Source organism: Megascapheus bottae, chromosome 2 (genome assembly GCF_031878675.1).
Source record: "Megascapheus bottae isolate mThoBot1 chromosome 2, mThoBot2.hap1, whole genome shotgun sequence".
In the NCBI taxonomy this organism is placed as follows: Eukaryota; Metazoa; Chordata; class Mammalia; order Rodentia; family Geomyidae; genus Megascapheus; species Megascapheus bottae.
Genome location: NC_143510.1, coordinates 27,452,236 through 27,476,493, shown reverse-complemented (window position 1 = coordinate 27,476,493; position 24,258 = coordinate 27,452,236). Strand labels below are relative to the sequence as shown.

At 41.1% G+C, this 24,258-nt stretch overlaps 1 protein-coding gene across 13 annotated transcripts in view; it reads right to left on the bottom strand.

The window, feature by feature from the left end:
• Pxk (PX domain containing serine/threonine kinase like) overlaps window positions 1-24,258 on the bottom strand; it is a 73,534-nt gene that overhangs the window by 44,780 nt on the left and 4,496 nt on the right. For 12 of the 13 annotated variants that reach the window (XM_090323072.1, XM_090323080.1, XM_090322978.1 and 9 more), the window contains exons 2-3: window positions 3,780-3,830; window positions 1,524-1,571 (exon numbers count right to left, since the gene is read on the bottom strand). In XM_090323072.1, the coding sequence (XP_090179198.1) occupies window positions 1,524-1,571; window positions 3,780-3,830 (99 nt within the window). Of the gene's footprint in view, window positions 1-1,523; window positions 1,572-3,779; window positions 3,831-17,067; window positions 17,158-24,258 lie in introns of those variants that run through there. The other variant, XM_090323001.1, reaches the window with a different exon arrangement.

The window sequence follows — 24,258 nt, the reverse complement described above, 5'->3', positions numbered from 1 at the left end:
ACAGCAACGGTAGTCATTTAGAATCCATGCCAATGACTAGCGTATCTATCAAATGAAAGGAGCAATCCTTTACCTCCCAGCTGAACTGGTCATCAGCCAAGCACTTTGGCTCAGGTTGAAAGAGATTTCTGCTACCATTCAAGTCTGAGGTATGACACAGTCTTCAGTAATCCATGGTACATGAGGACCAGTTGGCCATGGGGAGACAGGGTTGGTATTGCCAGGGCTTTACATGGTGTCAAAGTCATTCTAGGACCCTAACCATTACCAGTTCTGGCTGTATTTCTAGGCAAAGCCTCTGTTAGCTCATCCTTCTTTCCATTATGGCCATTAGGTTAGAACATTTAAATCACACAGACTTAGAAACTGGTTAAACAGAAGAAGTCTAAGCCTCTATTGTATTGCTTAGTATTGAACATCAGCACTCACAACACAGCCAGTGCAGTGCAATCCAAGGTTACCCAGCTCCACCTTACGGATAGTTCTAACAACCCGTGATGTCAGTCCTAATGTGTGAAATGGAGATAACACATCAGCCCTAAGGACTGGCAAGGATATAGTCTGACACAGAAGCACTCAGTTCAAAGATGGCCATTAATTATAAATCATCTGTTTTGTTCCCAAAAGTGTATTTTTAGAGCCACACATCATCTGTTTAAAGTAGGAACTGAAGTCCTTTGCCAGGGAAATTGGTTAATTGATACTGCCATTTTTCTGTAGTTTGGACCCAAAGTCCCACTAAATGTTAAAAGGCTTGGTCCTCAGGTGACACTACCGGGAGGTGGTGGCTAGTCAGTACCTAGTTCAAGGTATTTAGGTCATTGAGGGTGTGCCCTTGAAGAAGATTGTACCTCTCTTTTCCCTTTTGCTTCTAAGCCCTGTGTAAATGGTTGTGTTCTAACACACACTCCTGTCATGAAGTAACTTTGCCATAGGCCAAATTCACAGTGTCAACTGAGCACGGACAGTCCAAAACTGTAGCTGGTGGCTCATGCCTGTAATCCTAGCTACTCAGGAGGCTGAGCTCTGAGGTTTGCAGCTTGAAGCCAGACCAGGCAGGAAAGTCTGTGAGATTCTTATCTCTGATTACCCACAAGAAACCAGAAGCTGAGCTGTGGCTAAAGTGCTAGGCTTGAGCACAAAAGCTCAGGGACAACACCAGTTCATGGTTCAAACCCCACAAGTGACCAAGAGAAAAAAAACTTTTTTTCTAAGCTGATTGTTTCAGTTATGTTCATTTGTTCCCTTCCTCCTCACGCCCACCCCCCCCCCCGCCCGCGCAGTCTACTATGAGTCGAGTATGCACTCAAGAGCCATTCCCAGACAAAAGAGGGTCTTTCTTAACACCTAGGCCAGCCTGGATATCAATCTTCTTCACCTCCCCAAAAGCTAGAATTACAAGATCAAATCATTGTGTCCAGCTATTTTCTTACTGTAAAAGAAACATGCTAACAAACGCTATTTCCAACCAATCACTCAGATTAAGCAACCACTGTGTGCCACTGGACTTCTAAAACACTTACCTGTAAATTGTTATTCAGTAAATCAAAGTCACTGTATCTTCTAACAATCTGTAAGAGATAAGACAATGTTGTCTGGATTTCAGTAAAGGCATCCTTTTCTACTTCTTTACTGGCTCTCTGGCATTGAGATATTTCTGTTAAGTAGACTTCCTTGTACTTGACTGATTAAGAAAACAGGCCTAGCGGTATCACAAAGGTTGACTGAGCATAGAAAACCTGTCATTATGGGAGTTTGGCCTAGTGGTAGAATGTCTACCTAGAAAACTTGGCACTGCCAGCCAAACTCACCAGATACCAAAAAGAGATTTCAACAGCAACAAAATTATTTTCAGGACAAATAGCCCTTTAAATATTTGTCTTATTACCTAGGTACCTGCAAAGATAAATTAGAATTTTTTTTTAAAAAAGTTTCACTGAGCTTGGAAACAAAATACAAGGAGACCATCTGAGGGTTATTTCATCCTTGCCCTGCATCAACCTTTCACTGGCTGAAATCCTACCTCCTTGGAGACTGGACAGCACCTGTAGGAAGGAATGCCACATTTTGCCCTGGTTCTCAGGCTTCCCTTCTTGGCAGACTGTCTACATTCTTTAGTTGTGTTGATGCCACTGGTCAGAACACAGGCTACTAGCTCTGGGAAAGGAGGTTATTTTGCTTTTGAATAGTTTGACTTCAGTCATTATTAGTAGTTCCTAAATGTCAGTGTGCAAAAGAAATAGCTGAAGACCACTAAGAAACCACCCACTGAACACCTCATTCAGATCTAAGGTTGGATTCAAAGATCCATTTTTGTGAAGAAGCCTTAGATTTCTAATGTTTGGAGGGTAGAATAGCAAATGCAATGATTGCTACCAAAGAAATAAGCTCTACAAAATTCAGCCAAGGATGCAAAAGGAATGGGAAGGATCTCTAGATCTGCCCAAGAAGTCTTCCCACCCTTTTCTCTCCCCCTCCCCATCTTCCCCAGGCCATCACTGAGGAAAGCAAAGCCTAGGATCTCAACATAATTCTCCCTTAGGGACAATGGAGGTGCTAATGTGATGAGGTATTCACAGGTGAACTTGGACAGTATTCACAACTGCTGTACAGCATCCAGGACATAGTCTCACCTTTTCACATGCTGGGCTAAACTCTGACCTCACTTAACTAAATCATGACTATGGGTCTCTTATTGTTTTATTTTATCTTATTTTTGTTATGTAGCACTGAGAAATTGAACCAGGGCCTCATGCATACTAGGTAAGCACTGCACCACTAAGCCACATTCCCAGCACCCCCTACTGTTTTAGACTGAGCTGAAAAACAAATTCCCACATGCTCTTCTTTCTTGTGTATGGTGTAACACAACACAAATGGGAACAGAAATAGCCCTTTATAATACTTGTCTTAAAGATAAAGGCTTTTAGCTAAGAAAATGTGATTTATATTCTATGAATTCTGATTTTTCTAGGTTTTCAGATATCCTAAAATCAAACTTTGTTTTTTGCTTGTTTGTTTTTTGTGCTGGTCCTGGGGCTTGAACTCAGGACCTTGGTATTCGCCCTGAGCTTTTTTTGCTTTACCACTAGAGTCACAGCTTTACTTCTGACTTTTCGGTGGTTAACTAGAGATAACAGCCTTATACATTTTCCTGCCCGGATTGGTTTTGAACCTTGACCCTCAGAACTCAACCTCTTGAATAGCTAGAATTGATAGGCATGACTCACTGTTGCTGGGTCTAAGTCAAGATGTTAGTCCCAAGTCCAAACACTTGTATTCTTAATAAATGCTTCCTCTTTGTCTCCCCCCACCTCATTTTTTTGGAGGGGAGATAAGATCTTATTCTATAACCCTAACCATCCTCCTTCCCCTTCCCTTTTATCCCCTGTCTCCTTCCCTACCTGCTTCTCTTTCTCTTTTCTTTTTCCTTCTTTCTTTTTTTTGGGGGGGGGGTGGGGGTCCATGACTAAAACTCAAATTTGACACGCGACACTTTCATTCACTGGCTATCAGCCTACCAACTAAGTCATGCCTCTGAGAATCCCTTTTCTGTTTTTTTTTTGCTGTTGTTGTTGTGTTGTGCTTTGTTTTGTTTTTTTTTTTCCAGGACAGGATCTCACTTTATAATCCAGATTGTACTGGAACTCAGTACAGAGCCCATACTGACCTTGAACTCATGTTTATCCTACCACAGTCACCCTAACACTGGCAGTACAAGCTTGCATAACCCCACCTGGAGCAAATACTTTTCCAATTGATTACAAAAAAGTGCTTACCTGCCAGCTGTTTTCTATAGAAATTCCTCTTTGTACCCGAATGATATATTCCTAAAAATGGAAAGGAAAGAAAATGCCCATTATAAAATCACAGACTGAAAATAAGCAGGCAGAAAATGTAGCTCAGTGGTTAATTTGCTTAGAATATACAGAGAGGCTCAGGGACAGAGCCTAGGCTCTGAGTTCAAACCCCAGGACAAGCAAAAAAAAAAAAAAGTTTCAGAGTTTTGGCTTGTCCAACATGTGCAAGACTTTAGGTCTGAACCTTAACGATGGGAAAGACAAAAATGTTGAGACTTTAGAATATTTCACATTTTCAGGTTAGAGGTACTCAATGGAAAAGTCTATACCAATATTCCATATGTGACTAATTCCATCTTCCAATACTAAGCACTTCTGACAAGGAACAGTCAACCTGTACCAGAGGCAAAGAGTGACTTATATAGAGACAGAAGCATAATCTACCCAGGAAGGTATACCAACCCTATATGTGTATGCACCACACAATATAAATGTGGGGGCTGGTAGAGTGCTTCTTTGGCAACCTCTAATCCCCAAACTGCAAACAAAAAACAAACAATACAACATGGGGGGGGGAGGGAAATGGGTACCAAGACATGTGAAAGGGTATCAATGTATGTGAATTAATGCACCTTCTATCTGGCAAATATCATGTAACCCTTTCACTAATTACAACAAAAAAAAATTTTAAAAAAACAACAAAAAAAACCCAATACAACATAACACACTCACATACCACCACCATCACAACAACAGAACTATAAAATACATGAAGCAAAAACAAGTAGAATTGAAAAGAAAAAGAAGAAAATTCACAATTATTCTTAATATTTTAATGTCCTTCACTCAGCAATTGACAGAGTAATTAAAAAAAATAGGTGAGGCAGGGAGTTTGGCCTAGTGGTAGAGTGTTTGCCTAGCATGCATGAAGACCCAGGTTCGATTCCTCAGTACCACATACATAGAAAAAAGCCAGAAGTGGTACTGAGGCTCAAGTGACAGAGCTCTAGCCTTTAGAAAGTCCAAGGACAGTGCCCAGGCCCTGAGCCCAAGCCCAGGACTGGCAAGAAAAAAAACAAAACAAAACACAAAAAACACATAGGTGATAGAAGGCTCAACAATACTACCCACCTAGCCAACAGAACTTAATTAGCACTTATAGAACACCTATTCAACAACAAAAGGATACACTGTGTACATGCACACGCACACACGCGCACAAGAGTATGCACGTGCCCCAGTCCTGGGGCTTGAATTGAGCATGCTAATGCCTCTATACCCAGTACTCAAGGAGACTGAGGCAGAATAATTGAGAGTTCCAGGTCAGTCTTGGCTCCATAGTGAGCTATAGACACACAAATACAGGTACACAGTTGTATACCTATATAGTACTAGAAAGGAACAATATACATTGAAATAAAAACACAATATCATATTATTACTCTGAAAAAATAGATGTTTAAGTCCTAAAAGTCTATGTTGAAGTATATGTTGAAACACTGATTAAAGAAACCCCAAGTGCTAAATTAGGATTAAAGTTAAATATCTTGTTCTGCCAGGTATGGCAAGTAGTCCTAGATGGTTACTTAGGAGGCTGTGATATGATTATTGTGGTTTGAAGCTAACCTGGACAGGAACATCCATGAAACTCTTATCTCCAGTTAACCACCAAAAATCCACACAAAGATGAGACATGCAACATCCTCTCAAAAGCCAGATGTGGTGATTCACAAATGTAGTCCTAGTAACTGAAAGGTTGAGGATGAAGGATTGCAAATTTGAGGCCAGCCAAGGCTACACAATGAGATCCTGCCTCCTAAAGCAGAAAAAACAAAACAAAACAAAACAAAAAAACAAAAAAACAACCCAACAACTTAAAAAAAAAATAGGGCTGGGCACAAGCAGAAAACTAAAAATTGACCCTACCCTTTCACCATGCACAAACATTAACTCAAAGTGGATCAAAGACCTCAATGTCACACTGGAAACCGTGAAACTGCTACATGATAGAGTAGAAGAGACACCAGAACTCATAGGCACAGGCAAAAGATTCCTGAACAGAATCCCAGGGTCACAACAGACTGGAGAGAGACTTGATAAATGGGAATACCTAAAAATAAAAAGTTTCTGCACAGATAAAAGCATAGGCACAAAAGTAGAGAGACGCCAACCAACTGGGAAAAGATATTTACCAATAATACATCTGACAAATGCTTAATATCCAGTATCTACAGGGAACTCAAGAAACTAATCCCCCCCAAACCCAACAAATCATTCACTAAATGGGCAAGGGAACTAAAAAGAGACTTATCAGAAGAAGAGAGTAAAATGGCAGAAAAGCAGATGAGAAAATGTTCATCACCCATGGTCATAAAAGAAATGCAAATAAAAACAACCCTAAGATACCACCTTACCCCACAAGAATGGCCAAGATTTTGAACTCAGACAATGACAGTTGCTGGTGGGGTTGTAGAGAAAAAGGAACCCTACTGCATTGCTGGTGGGATTGTAAACTAGTTCAGCCACTCTGGAAAGTAGTGTGGAGGTTTCTTCAAGAACTGAAAATTGACCTTCCCTACGATCCCGCCATACCACTTCTGGGCATCTACTCTGAACATCATAACCCAAGATATGATAAGGACACCTGCTCAGCTATGTTTATTTCTGCACTATTCACAATAGCCAGGCGATGGAAACAATCCAGATGCCCTACTGCAGATGAATGGATACAGAAAATGTGGTATATATACACAATAGAATTCTACATAGCCAACAGACAAGATAAAATAATGGCATTCGCAGGGAAGTGGATGAATCTAGGATGAATCATGTTGAGTGACAAGTCAAGACCAAAGGAACAAAAGGCACATGGTATCCTTAATATGTGGCTATTAGATCCAAACAGTACAAGAGAGAGGACTCAATATTTGCATACCCAATGCTATGGACATGGTATTGGAAATATAAACATAACTACATAGACATAAAAACTTATGACTCTATAGACATAATGTTTTATTTCATAAATTAATGTTTCTATGATATACAAACTCTTAGCCTAATTTTGATTATGCCAGTGATTGTATATACAGATTCCCTTCCTGAACACTTGTTTGTTAAACATGTCATTTGAAATATGATGTAAACATCAATGTTAATAAATTCTTTAATAAAAAAAAATAGGGCTGGAAATGTGGCTTAGTGGTAGAGTTCTTGCCTCGCATGTATGAAGCCATAGGTTCAATTCCTCAGTACAACATATACAGAAAAAGTCAGAAGTGGCACTGTGGCTCAAGTGGTAGACTATTAGCCTTAAACAAAAGCCCAGGGACACTGTGCAGACCCTGAGTTCAAGCCCCAGGACTGACAAGACATACTCCATTTTAGCCCTCAAATACATCTGCTCTGCAGTTACAGATGCAGAAAAAACAAGATTAGGTGATTTTGTCTAGAAATATTTTATTCTACTTTAAATAGGTAAGTTAGACCCTAAAGTATAAAAACATTTCTTTTTAGAATCTGTCTTCTTTTTATGTATTTTTTTCATGTGTATATCTTTGGGAGGGTGGGAGAACTCAAGGGGGAAAGGATGAAAAAGTGAAGCAGGGGAGCCCATTGGACACTGATGGAAGATAAAATTTGTGGGGAGAGCAGTGGAGGGACTGGGAGAGAATGAGGGAAGGGAAGACACTGTACGAAAGGAAATTACTCATTACCTGACTCATGTAATTGTAATCCCTCTGTACATCACCTTTATGATAAAGTAAATTTAATTTTTTTCATTTTAGATTGCTTAATATACTATCTAGGACATTGCAGTTTTTTATTTTAATTTTAGGCAAGCTTTGTGCTTGCTTAGACAGATGCTCTATACTTGAGCCATGACTGATGCTAACATCTCTAACAGCCAAAAGGAAAAACATTCACCTCCAATTTCCACTGCAGTAAACTAAAGAAAAGAACATGGCTATTTACCACTTGCAAGCAGTGAAGCTTCTATGAAACAGAGAAGAGGACCCTAGAAACTAGTAAAACCCAGCATTGGACTTAGGTCTCTGTCTCCAAACAGTCCACAGCCTAGAATCCTGCAGTGAATCGTGCCCATCTTTCCCACCCTCTTCGATGTGGACCAAAACCAACAATGCACATACAAGGGATGATAAGCCACGAAGGTATGAAAAGGGAAACTAAGGGATCTGCCTGGACAGCAGCAGTGAGTCAGAGGATCTGTGCCACTAGTAGTAGCCCCACCATCTGCTGCCACTTCCCCAAAGACTTCTCTTCCTCCTGCTCCTCCCAGTCCCACACTCTTTGTCTTGGCTTGTCAGGGTAGTCTGGGCATGGGGACATTTTGGCATGTCATTGTAGTCTGATGCTGTTTGTCAAACTGGACATGTACCAGGACCAGGTGATTTCTTTTTCTTTCTCTTTTTGCCAGTCCTGGGGCTTGAACTCAGGACTGGCACTGTCCTTGGACTTTCTTAAGAGTAGTGCTGTAGCACTTGGGCCACAGTACCACTTCCGGTTTCGTGTGTGTGTGTGTGTGTGTCTCCGTGTTGTGTACGCTACCAAGGAACTGAACCCAGGGCTTCATGCATGCTAAGCAAGCATTCTACCCCTAGGCCCCACTCCCAGCCCCAACTAGGTGATTTCTAATGTGAGAAGAGAAAATAATGACATGGATGCTAACCATGTGCTAGGACATTTACAAAGCCTCTAAGCTAAGCTTTCTCATTCAATCCTTCCAGGCAGCCACCCAAGGGGTGTACGTGGCACAGCTAGGAAGCAGCTGACTGGGAACTGGAGTCCAAGTTCTGCTGACTCCTAAATGCTCCAAGCTGCCGGACATGGCTGATGACCCCCTATGACCTAGGGAAACTCTGGGGCCAGGTTCTTTCTGCAGCTGAAAGATGGGGCCCACAGTAGTGCATACAATACTGCCAGAACACCCCTGAAGTTCAGCTCTGTCAACTCTGCACTGAGGGTACAAGGCTGTTATTTACGCAAATGTTGTCTAATGCTTCCAATACAACCCATTTTTCAGTAAGCATCCCCATGGGCATTTCATGCTTTCTGAGGTCTCAAAGAGTAGTTAGGATTTCACTGCACAGTGGCTGGGACTCAAAGGTACTTTAGTCTGAGAAAGTTTTAGGAAAGCTTTATTTTGAATGCGTCTGACCTCAAGTTACTTCAATAAGACTACAAAGGCCACTGAAAGAAAGGTGTTAAGGGAACTAAGCCAAGACTTGAAGCAAGCCTCAAGTCAGCATAATTCTTTTTCCTTTTGGCACATTTAGATTTTCTTTGAGACACAGAAAGTACAGAAAGTCAGGGGAAGGTGTTTCTACCAATACCACTAAAACAGACATCATAATTCCCTGAATGCTGCAATCACCAAGAGAACGTAAAAAACTTTTTGTTTGGTTAAGGATTCTGATTTAATTTCTCTGGGCTGGCACAAGCCTCAGTAGGTCTAAATAGTCTCCCCCAACCCAAGTAATTATAATATGCAGCAGGATGAGAAACACTTTCTGAAATCACCTAAAGAAACCGGATACAGCTCTACACCACAAAAATAAACATCCTTGCATGAAGGGGAAGGAAACAGGTGAACTGAACACCCTCTCGATTTGGACAGTTTCCTCTGCCCCTCACACTTTTTCTTCCCTGCCTCTTCCTTGGAGTTCAGCTTGTCTGTCTTGTTGGGTATACTGTGTACTTAAATGAAGTCTCAAAATTAGCTCACAGTGGCACTGTATCACCACTCACATCATCTTCCAACAATCTTTGAGGTGACCAGTGAAGAACCACTGACCTCATTTTACAGCCAAGAAAACTGAGTCTCTTAAGGCTACATGCCTATTTAAGATAGAAGGCAAGCTTGTTTGATTCCAGCCACACCCTGCTGGGTTCACTCCCCCAGACCTACCTACTTTCTTTTTTCTTTTTTTTTTTTGCCAGTCCTGGAGCTTGAACTCAGGGCTTGAGCACTGTCGTTGGTCTTTCTCAAGGCTAGAGCTCTATCACTTGAGCCACAGCACCATTTCTGGCTTTTTCTATGTATGTGGGACGAGGAATGGAACCTGGGTCTTCGTGCTTACTAAGCAAGCACTCTACCACTAGGCTAAATTCCTGGAGGCCCCCCAGACCTACTTTCAACCGGCACTTTCACTATAAGCAAGTGACTTTGCTAGGGATCTGCCTCCATGCTACCTCCTTGCTCTAGAACCTTCCACGGCTAATGGATAATTCCAAACTTCCCTAGCCTGGCTTCCACATTTTCCTACCTCCTAATTACTCTGACCTAATCTTTTTTTTTTTTAATTCAAGCCCTTGTCAGATTTTATTTATTTATTTATTTGGAGGGGGAAGTGCTTGCTATAAGTGGGGCTTGAATTCAGGAGACTCATGGACTTTTCTGCCACACTGGCTTCAAACTGCAATCCTTAGATTTCAGCCTCCTGAGTAGCTATGAAGCTATGATTACAAGTGTGAGCCTTGTCAAACTTTATCTTCTAATTATCTTCATCTTAACTGTACTCGCTTTTCTATTCTACTTATTCAAAACTTGAGAAGCTCAGCTTTTCAAATATGTTACTGGTATTTTTATACTATGTTTAGAAGAAATGGATCGCTCCAACTGGATTAAGTTCTACAAGGACTAAATCACATACTACATCATGTTCCAGATAATATCCATTACAATGTGAGGCCACAGAAGTACAGGAAATAACTGCTGACAGCTATTTTATGACTGAATACATGTACCCTGGGGAAGGAAGAAGCTTATGCACCTATAGCTAGATAAAGTCAAATAGTATTTTTTTCTATAAACAATTTTAATGGTCAGCAGTCGAGTACTGAAAGGTCTGAGAAGGAGGACTAACAAGATATTTGTTATCTGTAGAGAGAGACACATGTGTGGAGTAGAAATTCTGAGTGGCCAAAAGACCCTGCCACCCTGTCATACATATATTCACTGCCTTTCTTGCTAAGCCCTGGGAGGGCTTGATACTCCGTTTGCAGAGATATCATGAGCTCTCAGATGGCCTGTTCCACTTCTTTTCCAGTTCATAGTCTCCATATCCATCTTCTGATGCACTATGTGTGCATTCCTCTGGGTTCTTTCCTCAAGGCATGAGTAGTCATCAGCTCCAGCCTGTGAGAGGTAGTGGGAGGCCACAGGGGCCAAGTGATCATGAATTGAGCCTGACTCAAAATAAGTTTTTCCTGCTGTAAGTTCATTTTCTCTGGTATTTTGTTACAACAAAGGAAAACTCAGACTTAATTCTATAAGAATTCATGTTCAGCTGCCACGGGTGGCTCACACATGTAATCCTAGCTACTCAGGAGGCTGAGATCTGAGAATTGCCATTCAAAGCCAGCCTGGGCACTAAAGACCGAGAGACTCTTATCTCCAATTAACCACAAGAAAACCAGACGTGACGCCACCGTGGTGGCTCAAGGGGTAGGGCAGCAGCCTTGAGCTGAAGAGCTCAGGAACAATGCCCAGACCCAGAGCCCAAGCCCCACAATTGACAAAAAAGCAAAACAAACAAACAAACAAAAATCTGCAAGTAGTGCTGTGGCTCAAAGTGGTACAGCCCTAGCCTTGAGCAGAGGAACTCAGGGACAATGCTCAGGCCCTGAGTTCAAGCCCCACAGTCAACAACAACAGTAACGAAACAGAATTAATGTTCAAGCCGGGTGCCAATGGCTTACTTTTGTAATCTTTGCTACTTCGGAGGCTGAGATCTGAGGATTATGGTTAGAAACCAGCCCAGGTAGAAAAGTCTGTGAGACTCTTATCTCCAATTAAGCACCAAAAAGCCACAAGTGGAACTATGGCTCAAGTGGTAGAGCACAAGTTCTGAACTAAAAGTCAGGGATAGTACCCAGGCCCAAAGTATAAGCCCTGACTGAGACTGGCACCAAAAAAAAAAAAAAAAAAAAAAAAAAGATATAATCACAGTATCACACAGCACAACAGCTGTTCACAGGCAGGAGGCAGCTTTACTCCAGAACAGTAGGTTTCTGAGGAAATTCTCATTATAGAATCAGCTTTAAGACTTTTCTGCTCATCTTACTGGCCACCTGCCTAGTTGCTCACTTAGAATTAATGATTACTTCTTGCTCTGCAAAATATTCATTATTAATCACTGTTTCAACTGCAGATTTTTAACACTAGAACCTTTGTTCTCTCTCAATGCTATGCAGCTCAATAATATGCAAAAAAAAACCTGCTCACCAAACAAAACTTAAAGATTCAAAAAAGCACCTGAAGGATCATCAGTATCTTAAAAAAAAATTCTGGTGGGTGAGTGAAACCAAGTGCATCTCCTTCCACTCACCAAAAAATAATTTTCATTTTTAAACCGAACTGGTAAAAAGCAACTATACGCTTTATTTTATGCAAAGTAAAAGTTCCCATATGGCTTTTTTCTTTAAGTGACAGTACTGAGGCTTGAACTCAGAGCCTCATGTTCTCAGCTTTTTCCACTGTCTTGGTACTCTACCACTTGAGCTACACCTCTACTTCAGCTTTTTGCTGATTAAAGATAGATTCTCAATGACTTCTCTGCCTCAGGCTGCCTTTAATATGTGATCCTTAGATCTCAGTTTCTAGACATGAGCCACATGTGCCCAGTGCCAGCTTGTTTTTGCAACACAATTCCTTGCATTTTGCTCTGTTCACAAAATAGAAAAGAAACATATCACAGACACACTTTGAACCCTACAGTGAGACAAAAGTGCATGCTTTCTTCCTTTGAAGTCCACGTTCTTTTCTATGGGATTGCCTCCTAGCAGGACAGCTGATTTCACACAGACTACAAACACGAAAAAGAAGTACTCCAAACTCCTTTGACTTAGGCATGACTACAAAATACATATGACCTTTTAATTTTCCCCCAAGTGAGAGACTTGCTGGTGCCAACTGGCCTCAAAGTCATGATCCTCCTGCCTCTGGCCTCCCAAGCACTAGCACTATGGCATCACCTAGCCTTTAGATATGGCATTTAACCAGCCTTATGATAGTCTACAGTACAAAGACTCTTAAAGGATGTCAAAGAAAAGTTGACTAAAATGTGGCCCCATAAACTGTATTATACATCAAAACAGAAAGCAGAAAACAAAACCTCAAAAAGGCTTAAATGAAATATAACCTTCGCTTAATTGTTCACTGCCCTACAACTGTAAAAATGGATGCAATGTTTAAGATTAAGTACTACCTACCCCCTACTTAACTAGCTAGAAGAGACAATTAGAAACATTCAAACTGTGATCTGTTCACCATGATTTTTCTGTGGGCTTTGGTGTTTAAGGTGGCCGATCCCTCATACTCTTTGCTAGTACTGACCTGAATACCAGCTGAGGGGTGCAGTGTTCCCTGCTAGAGTCATCTTTTCTACAGACTCCTTTTGTCTGCCTCTAAGTCAGGCCACCTGAAGTCCTAGAGCTGAGGAGAAGCTGGTCACTGATGATTAGCTATAAGGTGCCAGCCCACCTTTATACCATAGCCACAAGGCCATAGGAAGGCTTTCCAATCCAAAGACACAAAAGCCAACAGCCTCTCACTAGTTTTCTAGCCTAACTTCTCTGCACTTCAGTTTTTATGCAAAAGGACACCTTTCCAGTAGTGAGGTTGTGAATATTAGATGAGATAGCATATTTAAGTACAGCCAGTCCAATGGCCAGCTTGGTTAGTTTTCTTTCCTGATAAGAAAATAACCAACATAAAGTGTCTGTGATTGATGTGGGGCATGGTGGCTCATGCCTGTAATCCTAGCTACTCAGGAGACAGAGATCTAAGGATCACAGTTCAAAGCCAGCAGGGGCATTAAAGGCTGTGGGACTCTTTTATCTCTAATTAACCACCAGAAAACCAGAAGTGGTGCTGTAGCTCCAGTGGTAGGGCAGTAGTCTTGAGCCGAAGAGCTAGGGACAGCACCCTGGCCCAGACTTCAAGTCTCACAACCAAAAATAAATAAATAAATAAAATGAATAAATGAAGTATCTATGGTTGAATATATCATAGCACATTGAATCAGCATGCACAGAAGCCAGTAGTAGCACCATTTAGGAGTACACGAGAAAAAAAGTCAAAAGCAGCCATCATTGAATAGAGGAAACCTCATTACCCTCTGAATCTAAATAAAGTACTCCAGCATTTGTTGTCACAAGTTTCTGCCGACTCTGGACACAGTATTTTTTAGGAAGTTAGCTGGTTTGCTAGCTAGAAGTATAATTCAGTGGATAGAGCACTTGCCTGGTATGTCCAAGGCCTGGGTTTCCATCCTGAGTGGCGAGTAGGGGCTAGTATACTACACACATCATTTAAAACATGCTACTTTAAGGAGTCTTCTGTGATAAGGATTGAGAATATCTGAGCTTATGGGGCTGGGAGTTGGGCCTAGTGGTAGAGTGTTTGCCTAGCAAGCACAAAGGCCCAAATTCGATTCCTCAGTAACATATACGTAGAAAAAAGCTGGAAGTGGTGCTGTGGCTCAAGTGGTAGAGCTCTAGCCTTGAGAAAGTCCAAAGCTAGTGCTCAGGCCCTGAGTTCAAGCCCCATAATCGGCAAAACAAAAACAAAAACAAAAAACCTGAGAATACCTGAGCTTGGATAGGACCCTGATGTTACCAGTGATAAGTGCAGTTGGTCCCTCTTTTACTTTAATGAGGTTATTTTGGTCATTTTAGTACCTATCAGCACTTTTACTGTTGGGAAGACTGGGAAAACAGAAAGATAAAAATAAAGTTAATTTTTCTTCTTGAATCAGGGCTGAAAAACAAGTTTTACATTATGGATGGAAGTGAAGCTAAAGGAGTCCCTACTGAGTAGTGTTTTGTTTTGTTTCCGGGGGGGGGGGGGGGTTGTCATAGAGTCTGAACTCTGGGCACTGTCCCTCAGCTCCTTTTGGTCAAGGCTACCACTTTGAGCCACAGTGCCACTTCCAGTTTTCTGGCTGTTAACTGGAGGTAAGAGCCTCGCAGTCTTACTAGCCCTAACTGGCTTTAAACTGCAATCCTTAGATCCAAGCCTCTTGGGTAGATAGGATTACAGGTGTGAGCCACCAGCAGCTGGCCCAGTCCCTACTGATTTTAATAATGGTCACCAACATGAAGGATGAGAGCTGACTACACCTCAGTCAATTCCACCTAGCCTGAACATTTCAGTTTCCTCCTGAGACACAAATTCCAATTTCATAAGCAAGCGTATACGTCAGTGCGCTGTTCACGCCAGCTGTCCAGCCACATTGCCATCTGCCTCCTCAAAAGCAGTAGCCAATGTGGCTCACTACCTCCTACCCTCAGTTCACCCCACCTCGCAACAAGCCCAAAGTTCAGTCATGGTAAATGCTTTAAACAGGCCACACAGCTAGTAAATGGGGAAAATGGATTGAGCCACAGACCAAGCCGGTTCTTTTATGCCTTTGTTCACATCATGTGAACAAAGGTCAGCAGGGCAGGCAGAATCAGACTATCAAGTCAGGAGAAACTGGGAGAGTGACAGACACAGTGAGGACCAGAAGCCAGCCCTGGGAATCAGAGTTGATGCAGGAATAGGACACCATCTCAGAATGCCACAATGTCCTATACGGCCACCTGAATGCCAGTTAATTTCAGCTATACAAACACAGAACAGGATCCTTACTGAGGTGCTTGGCTTTCCCGCTATATTCCCACTAAGTCACCATAGGCAACAACAGCTGCATCTCAAGGGACTTCCTGTACTTTGATGTTAGTCATGGAGATAGATGCTCAGAGTGTTTACAAAATCCTGAGTCATGGGGCTAGCTACCTTCTCTCTGGCTTTCTCAACCAGTTTGGTAGCTGTGGACAATTGTGATCTGATATCCAATATGGCAGCTATTGCGCACATAGAACTGAGTCGTTGAAATGGGGCTAGTGTAAAGGACTGATTTTTTATTTAATTTTATTAAATTAAAATATCTAAACCAAGCATAAGATCCAGCACTGGAGGTGATGGAGGCAGAACCCAGGAGAATTTCAAGTTCAAGTCCAGCCAGGGCCACATATTCAAACTAAAGAATTAGGCTGGGAATGTGGCTCAGTGATAGAGTGCCTGTCTAGCATGTATGAAGTCCTGGGTTCAATTTCTTAGTACCATATAAACAGAAAAAGCCAAAAGTAGCACTGTGGCTCAAGTGGTAGAGCACTAGCCTTGAGCAAAAGAAGCCCAGGGACAGTGCCTAGGCCCTGAATTCAAGCCCCAGGACTACCCCCCCCCCCAAAAAAGAAAACAAAACCTAAAGAATCTGGTGGCTGTAATACTGAGCAGTGTAATTATACATTATTTTCATGTATAGACATTTATGAAGATAAAAGTATACTACCACCCCTAGAAGGCTGAAGGAGGAATGCAAGTTTAGGCCAACCTGGGCCCTTATTTTTTTTTTTTTTTAATGAAAAAAGATCCTGCATCAGAAGCACATGTACAGCTCAACTGGAGGTATGGCTCAAGTGGTAGGATACAAATCATGAACAAAAAAGCTAAGCAAGAGGATAAGAGGACAAGAGGATAAGTTCAAGGTCTGGGACAAGCACAAAACAAATATACACACAGATGCACACACAACAAAAGGTGTACTAAACATAAGATGGTAAGACTTTTTCCCTATGTAATATAACATGGAACTCTTTGTATAACAATACATTGGAATATTATGTTTTGGCTTTTTTTGGCCAGTCCTGGGGCTTGAACTCAGGGCCTGAGCACTGTCCTTGGGCTTACTCGAGGATAGAGCTCTACTCCTTGAGCCATAGCATCACTCCCAACTTTTTCTATGTAGATGATACCCAGGAATCAAACACAAATCTTTATATATGCTAGGCAAGTACTCTACCACTAGGCTAAACTCCTAGCCAATGTTTTGTTTTGGGTTTTTTTGTCAGTTGCGGGACTTGAACTCTGGGCCTGGGCGCTGTCCCTGAGCTCTTCAGCTCAAGGCTACTGCCCTGCTCTTGGAGCCACAGAGAAACTTCCAGTTTTCTGGTGGTTAATTGGAGGAATCTCACAGACTTTAGTGCCTGGGCTGGCTTTGAACCATGATCCTCAGATCTGTCTCCTGAGTAGCTAGGATTACAGGTATGAGACACCACACCCAACCTCCATTATGGTTTTTATGTCTATATTTGATCATGTATATACTTGTGCTCTCCAGAATAGTAGTAACAAGCAAGATGTGTCTATTGTACCTACACCAAGACTCTTCTACAAGGTGTTGTAATTATAGATACACACCATACTTCAAAAAATGGCCACTCAAGTCATTGGTTCTGTGCTTCAAAGGAACACTTCCAACTTTTCTTCTAGGTATAGGCAAAGAAGAGCCATCAAACAGGCCTATTACTCTGCAGGCCTTGAGAAGTCATCTTGAAGATGGCTCTGCATCTCATTTGCTCCAACTGAAAAATGGGAATGATAACAAAATATAAATCAGCACCATGAAGATGACATGAAAATCTAAGAAAGTCTGATACATTTTTTAGAAAGCTGAACACAGACTCATAATTATTTACTCAGGAGAAATGAAAGTACATATCTCCACAAATAATTTACCCAAATATTCATGGAAACTCTTATCATAATAGCCTTAAACTTAAAACAACCCAAATTATCTACTTGGGGGGTTGAATGGATAATGAAGCATGGCACATCCATATAGTGGAATAAAAAGAAACAAAGACTGGATGCTATGGCACATGCCTATGGTCAATGGGACAGAAGGATTGCCTGAACCAAGGAGACTCCTGAAAGAGGCAGACAGATCTAAAATAGAACAAGTACAGTTAGCTAGGAGCTTATGGACAGGATGTGTCTTAGGTGGGACCAGGACAGTAAGATCACCAAATCTCAAGTTAAAAGGGAGAGATCAAAGTGGTTTGTGCCAATTGGAATGTTTCTGGGTTTTCTCTAAACCTATTAGTATGTCCAGAGCAGGCACCAGTGGCTCACACCTGTAATCCTAACTACTCAAGAGGCTGAGATCTAAGGATTCCTGGTTCAAAGCCAGCCCTGGAAGGAAAGTCAATGATACTCTTATCTCCAATTAACCACCAAACAGGTAGAGTGCTAGTCTGGAGCAAAAGAAGTCAGAAATAGGCCCCAAGAGCACCCTAAGTTCAAGTTCAGGACCAACACACATCTATGTACACACATACATACATATATACATATATATACACACACACAATCTATTAACATGTCCAGTATCAGTTAACAAACAATGTACAAGTAAATTAAACAAACAACGTGGCTGATATAATACACTCACAGACTATCCTTGCAACTCTGTCATATAGTCTGGGAAGTGTGTCAGGTGACGCTGGCAGGCAAAATGGTAGTTATAAGCAAGATAGTTGTAGTCATGTCAAACTGAATCCTACCTATTAGTATCTGCTCAATGAACTCATAAACTCCTAAAGCCTACAAATGCCACCTTTACCTCAAAGAACAGAAATAATTATTCTTCAGTTTTTCAGCTAAGATCATTATAGTAGGCCAGTAAAAATTTAGAACAAGATTGATTAGAGGCTCAGGACTGACACACTTTCTCTGAAATGCTAGATGCTTTGTTGGCCCCAGGAAGACTTGACCTCCCTCTCCCACACAGCTGACCACACTCACTATGGCACAGGATCCTTTAAACATCCTACTTCCTGCTACCTCCACCAGACACAAAATCTCTCTGCTTCATTTTTCTTTTATCTTAATATACAACGCAATGCCTGGTACCTAGAGGACTCTTTCTAAGTGTATGTGAATGCTCCAGAGATCCGATGTCTGTGCTCCAATGCTGAAACACTCCAGGCCTAACCACAAATTGGGAGGGAAGAGGTGAAGTGGTAATTGCTATATGCAGAAATGGCATGGCAAGGACCTTCTCTGCCATTCCCTTGCTTTAGTGCATCAGTGGGCAGTGTCTCCTGGCCAGACGCTCTGCCTGAGACTAGAGGTCCTTGTAAGCAGGCCTACTTCTGGCTTTATTTATTCCCTTCTGCTTCTGCATAGAGGAAAGTATGCTAGGCTAAAGTTCAGTGAGCCCCTAGGGAGAAGGGCAGGCTTCACAAGAAGGCCCAGCAGAACAGATTGTTTTCCCTTTTACCTCTGCAAGTAATTCTTAGACTTTAGATCTTGGATTCACACACAAACTCCATTCATTCTCCTCTCTATCCACCACCAGGAAAAAAAAAAAAAGCATGGACTAAATTAATGAGGAGAAATGGCCTGTTGCTTTGAACCATGTCAAAGTAATGTGGGCAGACTTGTTTAAATAGTCTAAACAGAGGTCAGAGGTGCTATGACAGCAGGCAGAATCATGGCTAGGACTCACACACCCTGCTTTTCAGCACAGAGCCCTTTGCCCTCTCTCAGCTACTCTTAGTAAGTCATCTGTGCACAGATATCACACAAGGTACAACCTAGAGCCAGTTGTTTGTTTGCTAAAAGGACACAATCTACCTATTGTTCCAAGCATACAGTCCTTAAAGAAGCATGTCTGTGGAAGTGAGTGCATTTTTTGATACCTACGTCTCACTAAAATAAGCTAATTCTCCAAGTTTACAATGATTCTTACTACAGCCTAAGGTCAGGAGGTTCTGAGAAGTTACAGGGACAGGCATTAGAGTCTTATGGGGAATGGCTGCCCCTTTGATGAGATCCTAAGAAGAGGTGAATCCCAAGAGCGGAAGAACTTACACTTATTATAGAGTGTAGCAATCTGCAGTGTTATAGAACTCTCCAGCATGGCAACTTGAAGGGGTCTGGGCTTCTTATGGGGATAAAGAAAATGCTCTAAATTGTAGATACAGATCTATAGCCCTGTGGATGGACTAAAAGCTATTAAACTGTACACATTCAAGAATTAATTATATAGCAGGTGATTTAGATAAAGCTATACTCAAAACAAAATAAACTTTCCAGGAAAACTGTTTCTTTGAAAAAGTATAAATAAATAGAACAGTGCCTCTTAGCCAACAAGAAATCACTACTCAATTGTTTGAGGACAAAAATGACAGTAAAATTCCCTTTTGCTTTCAACTGAGCTCCAATCCAGAGGAAACACTTAGTACCTTAATCTTTAGCCAGACTTCCCCCAAATCTGGTTGTCAGCAAGGTCAGTCAAAGTATCCACTAAAAGGTTCAAGCATTTACCCATGACAAGCACTTGTTCCCCAGTCCTGAGTCAAAGTCCCAGGATGCAAACAATGGGTCACACAGTCCTGAAATCACTCCTTAATCTCCCCACTATGTGTCTGGTGCTTGCAAAACAAGTCACTAACAATAATGAATTCCAGATCAAGGGAATAACTATGAGAAGTCTACCACTTTTTTATCCCAACCCAAAAACACATGAGTGCTGCAAACCAACATTTAGGTCTAGCACTCCTTTCCTAGGTCGCCAAATCCTGGAACATAGAGACTTATTGTACTATTATTATTATTATTATTATTATTATTATTATTACCAGTCCTGGGGCTTTAACTCAGGGCCTAGGCACTGTCCCTGAGCTTCTTTTGCTCAAAGCTAGCACTTTTCCACTTGAGCCACAGCACCACCTCCGACTTTTTCTGTTTATGTGATACTGAGAAATAGACCACAGGGCTTCATGTATGCTAGGCAAGTACTCTACCATAAGCCACATTCCCAGTCTGAAAGCTTCATTTCATACAAAGCTGTCCAAAATCTTCTTGCAGCCTGAAAAGCAACTATTTACTACCTGCTTTGTAGTGAAGGGCAAAGGTCTAATTTCACTTGCTTAGAAAGAATTTTGTTTAACCTTCAATGGGCCATTGAACAATTTTAAGATCTTAATCACTACAAAAGGTGTGGCTGTTTCCACAGTTTTGGAATCAGGGACATAACTATCTTTTCATATAAAATAAACTCTAGCCCCAGAATCCCATTTCCCTCTAGTAACTACAGCCAGGTAGTTACTTGTATTCCTCATACAAGAAATCTTTCTTATGGGATAATGTTCAAAAGTGAAGACATGAGAGGATTGACTCTCACCAGCCCTTAAATAATTAGGTGAAAAAAAAATTCTTCAAATGAAAAATACTTATAATTTTTAAATAAACTATAATCATCTCTAAAAATTCTCAACTTATGGCCTTCTGACTGCATTCATCATTTTCACAGTTGTAGAAAATAACTGATTAAATTTCCATAAAAGAATTACTATTTTGAAAGGGTATCAATGTATGTGAATTAATGCACCTTCTATCTGGCAAATATCATGTAATCCTTTTATTAATTACAATAAAAATATATTTAAAAAAATAAAAAAGAATTACTATTTTATAATAACTATTATTACCTTATTAAAATGTGTGGAGCTGGGCACCAGTGGCTCATGCTGTGATCCTAGCTACTTAGGAAACTAAGATGTTTTTCCTTTCTTCTCTTCTCTTTTGTCAGTTATAGGGCTTGAACTCAGGGACTGGGTGTTGTTACTGAGTTCTTCTTGCTCAAGGATAGCACTCTACTGCTTTGAGCCATAGTTTGACTTCCAATTTTCTGGTAGTTAATTGAAGATAATTCTGGTAGATAAGAGTTTCAAAGACTTTCCTGACAGGACTGGCTCTAAACCTGAATCTTCAGATCTAAGCCTCCCTGAGTAGCCTCACAGGTATGAGCCACCAGTGCCCAACTTGATCAACTCATCACCAATTAGCCACCAAAATGCTAGAGACATTAAGTCATGATTCAAATGGTAAAGTACCAGCCTTGAGGGAAAAAGCTAAGCAAGAACAAAAGGCTCTGAGTTCAAGTCTCAGTACAAACACAAGCATACATACAGACACACAAATTATAATAAAAACATGTAGACGTACTGCCAAGCTAATTACCATACAGTTAGGATTTGCCTACGCCAACAACATCAAAGAATTTTTTTGTCAGGCATGGGACTTGAAGTTTGGGCCTAGGCACCATTTCTGAACTTTTTCTGCTCAAGGCTAGTGCCCTACTTTGAGCCACACTGTCACTTCCAATTTTCTGGTGGTTATTTGGAGATTAGAGTGCTGTGGACTTTCCTGGCTGGGCCAGCTTTGAACCACAGTTCTCAGATCTAAGCTTCCTTGGCTACTAGGATTACAAACATAAGCCACTGGCACCTAGCTATAGAAATCAAAATTTAAAGGGGCTAGGAATGTGGCTTAGTGGTAGAGTGATTGCCTAGCATGTGTGAAGCTCTGGGTTCGATTCCTCAGTACCATATAAACAGAAAAGGCTGGAAGTGGCTCTGTGGCTCAAGTGGTAGAGTGCTAGCCATGTACAAACAAAGCTCAGGGACAGTGCCCAGGCCCTGAGTTCAAGCCTCAGGACTGGCAAAAAAAATTAGGAGGGGGGGGAGTTTGGCATAGTGGTAGAGTGCTTGCCTAGCATGCACAAAGACCCAGGTTCGATTCCTCAGTACCACAAACATAGAAAAAAGCCAGAAGTGGTGCTGAGGCTCAAGTGGTAGAGCTCTCACTTTGAGAAAGTCCAAGGACAGTGCTCATGCCCTGATCTCAAGCCCAGGACTGGCAATAATAATAATAATAATAATAATAATAATAATAATTTGACTATTCAATACAACTTGGAATTCTAAAAAAAAAAAGTGCAAATAGCATCTCAAAGAGAAACTCAGAGAGATTCTGATGTTGAGTACTGTATTACCTTAAAATTTTCAGGCTCTAATTGCAACACTTGTAATCTCATCACTCAGGAGGCTAAGGTAAAGGATCATGAGTTCAAGGCCAGCACTGAACTTCAAGACTCAGCAAGACCCTGACTCCAAATTAAATAAGGCTCTGAAGACAACGTCACCCTATTTGATATATGCTCAAATGGGCATTCTGGTGCTATATAAACAAGGTTTAAAAAATATTATGCAGGGACTGGAAGAGTAGCCTAGTGGTAGAATGCTTGCCTAGCATGCATGAAGACCTGGGTTCAAATCCTCAGTACTACATATATTAAAAAAAGAACTCTAGCTTTGAAAAAGCATATATATATCAAAGGAGGAGTCATTGGTTAAGAAGCTAAGTTCAATAGACCAAGCCATAAAAAGAACTGCGAAAATAGGAGCTGGTTAAATGAATGCTGTGAAATATAAACCATGCAGAAATACAGTTTCAAAAAAAAATCAAAACTTTCCAAAATTCAAAATCAAGAGATTCATTTTCAGTAAAGATTGACTATGTGATATTATCTTTTCCACAGATTAAAAAGATGTATGTAACTCAGATATCACTAATGCTTTCTCAAGAACAAAATGCACCAAATGCAGACTAAATGGCCCTTAACCTGATGCCCTGAACCAGATAAATCCCACAGAAGAAAACTGAGATGACAAGCTATTTACACTACAGCCAGCAAAAAAGTAGATCTGCACTTCCGATAACAGCCCTCCTTCAGAATTGTCCATGTCCTTTGGTTTATATTTCAGTGTGGTTAGCATCTTTTTAGTCTATTGACTAAGTTTTCTCTTTCTTGCAGCCATGAACTTGTATTTCCTTTGTCTTCTTTTATTTTTCCCCAACTTGCTCACAATTCACCCGAGTGGCTTTTTACCAGAATTCCTTATTTAGCAAACCTTCCCCCCATCCTCTGACTACAGGCTGAAAGCATCCTGTTACGATGGAAGCTTCCTTTCCTTGCAGTCCAGGCCTGGTCTATTTCTTAAACCTGAATTTGCTATACTCCTTTAAAACAGAAAATCATTCAAACCACCGCCAGGCACTGAACCACTGACTGTCATGCACCTGGTCAGTTACTCATCCGATGTGCCTTGTCAAGAGCTGGGTGACCTTTGTGGTCCTTTCATACTTTCGTCATCTATATATCCCCCACCCCTCAAAATTTTCCCTCTCAAATTCACAAAACCTAAATCAGATGTATCCTAAAGTTTTCATCTGTTAATTCTGTTTCTCAAGGCAAAACATCTTCAATAAAGAAAGGAACTACTGCCAGGCACCAGTAGCTCAGGCCTGTAATCCTAACTACTCAAGAGGTTGAGTTCTGAGGATGGCAGTTCAAAGCCAACCCAGGTACAAAAGTCTATGAGACTCTTATCTCCAAATAAACCACCAGAAAATCAGAAGTGGTGCTGTGGCTCAAGCAGTAGAACATTGCCAGGCCCTGTGTTCAAGTCCCACGACCAGCCAAAAAAATAAAAGACGTATGGGCAGAAATGAGCCTACTTTACGTGTAACCCTTTGCATATCTGTTGTCAGGGAATGAAGAGATGGAAGAAAGAAAGACTGCACATTACAAGTATTTCATGAACGTCATTTTATTTTATTTTCAGAACTGTCCTGGGAGGCAATCCTGGCAGGCACTTATTATATCCCATTTATGTATAACAAAACTAAACATCAAAAAGTTTTCAGTAGATGGATGCCTAGAATCCTAGCTGCTCAAGAGGCTGAGATCTAAGGATC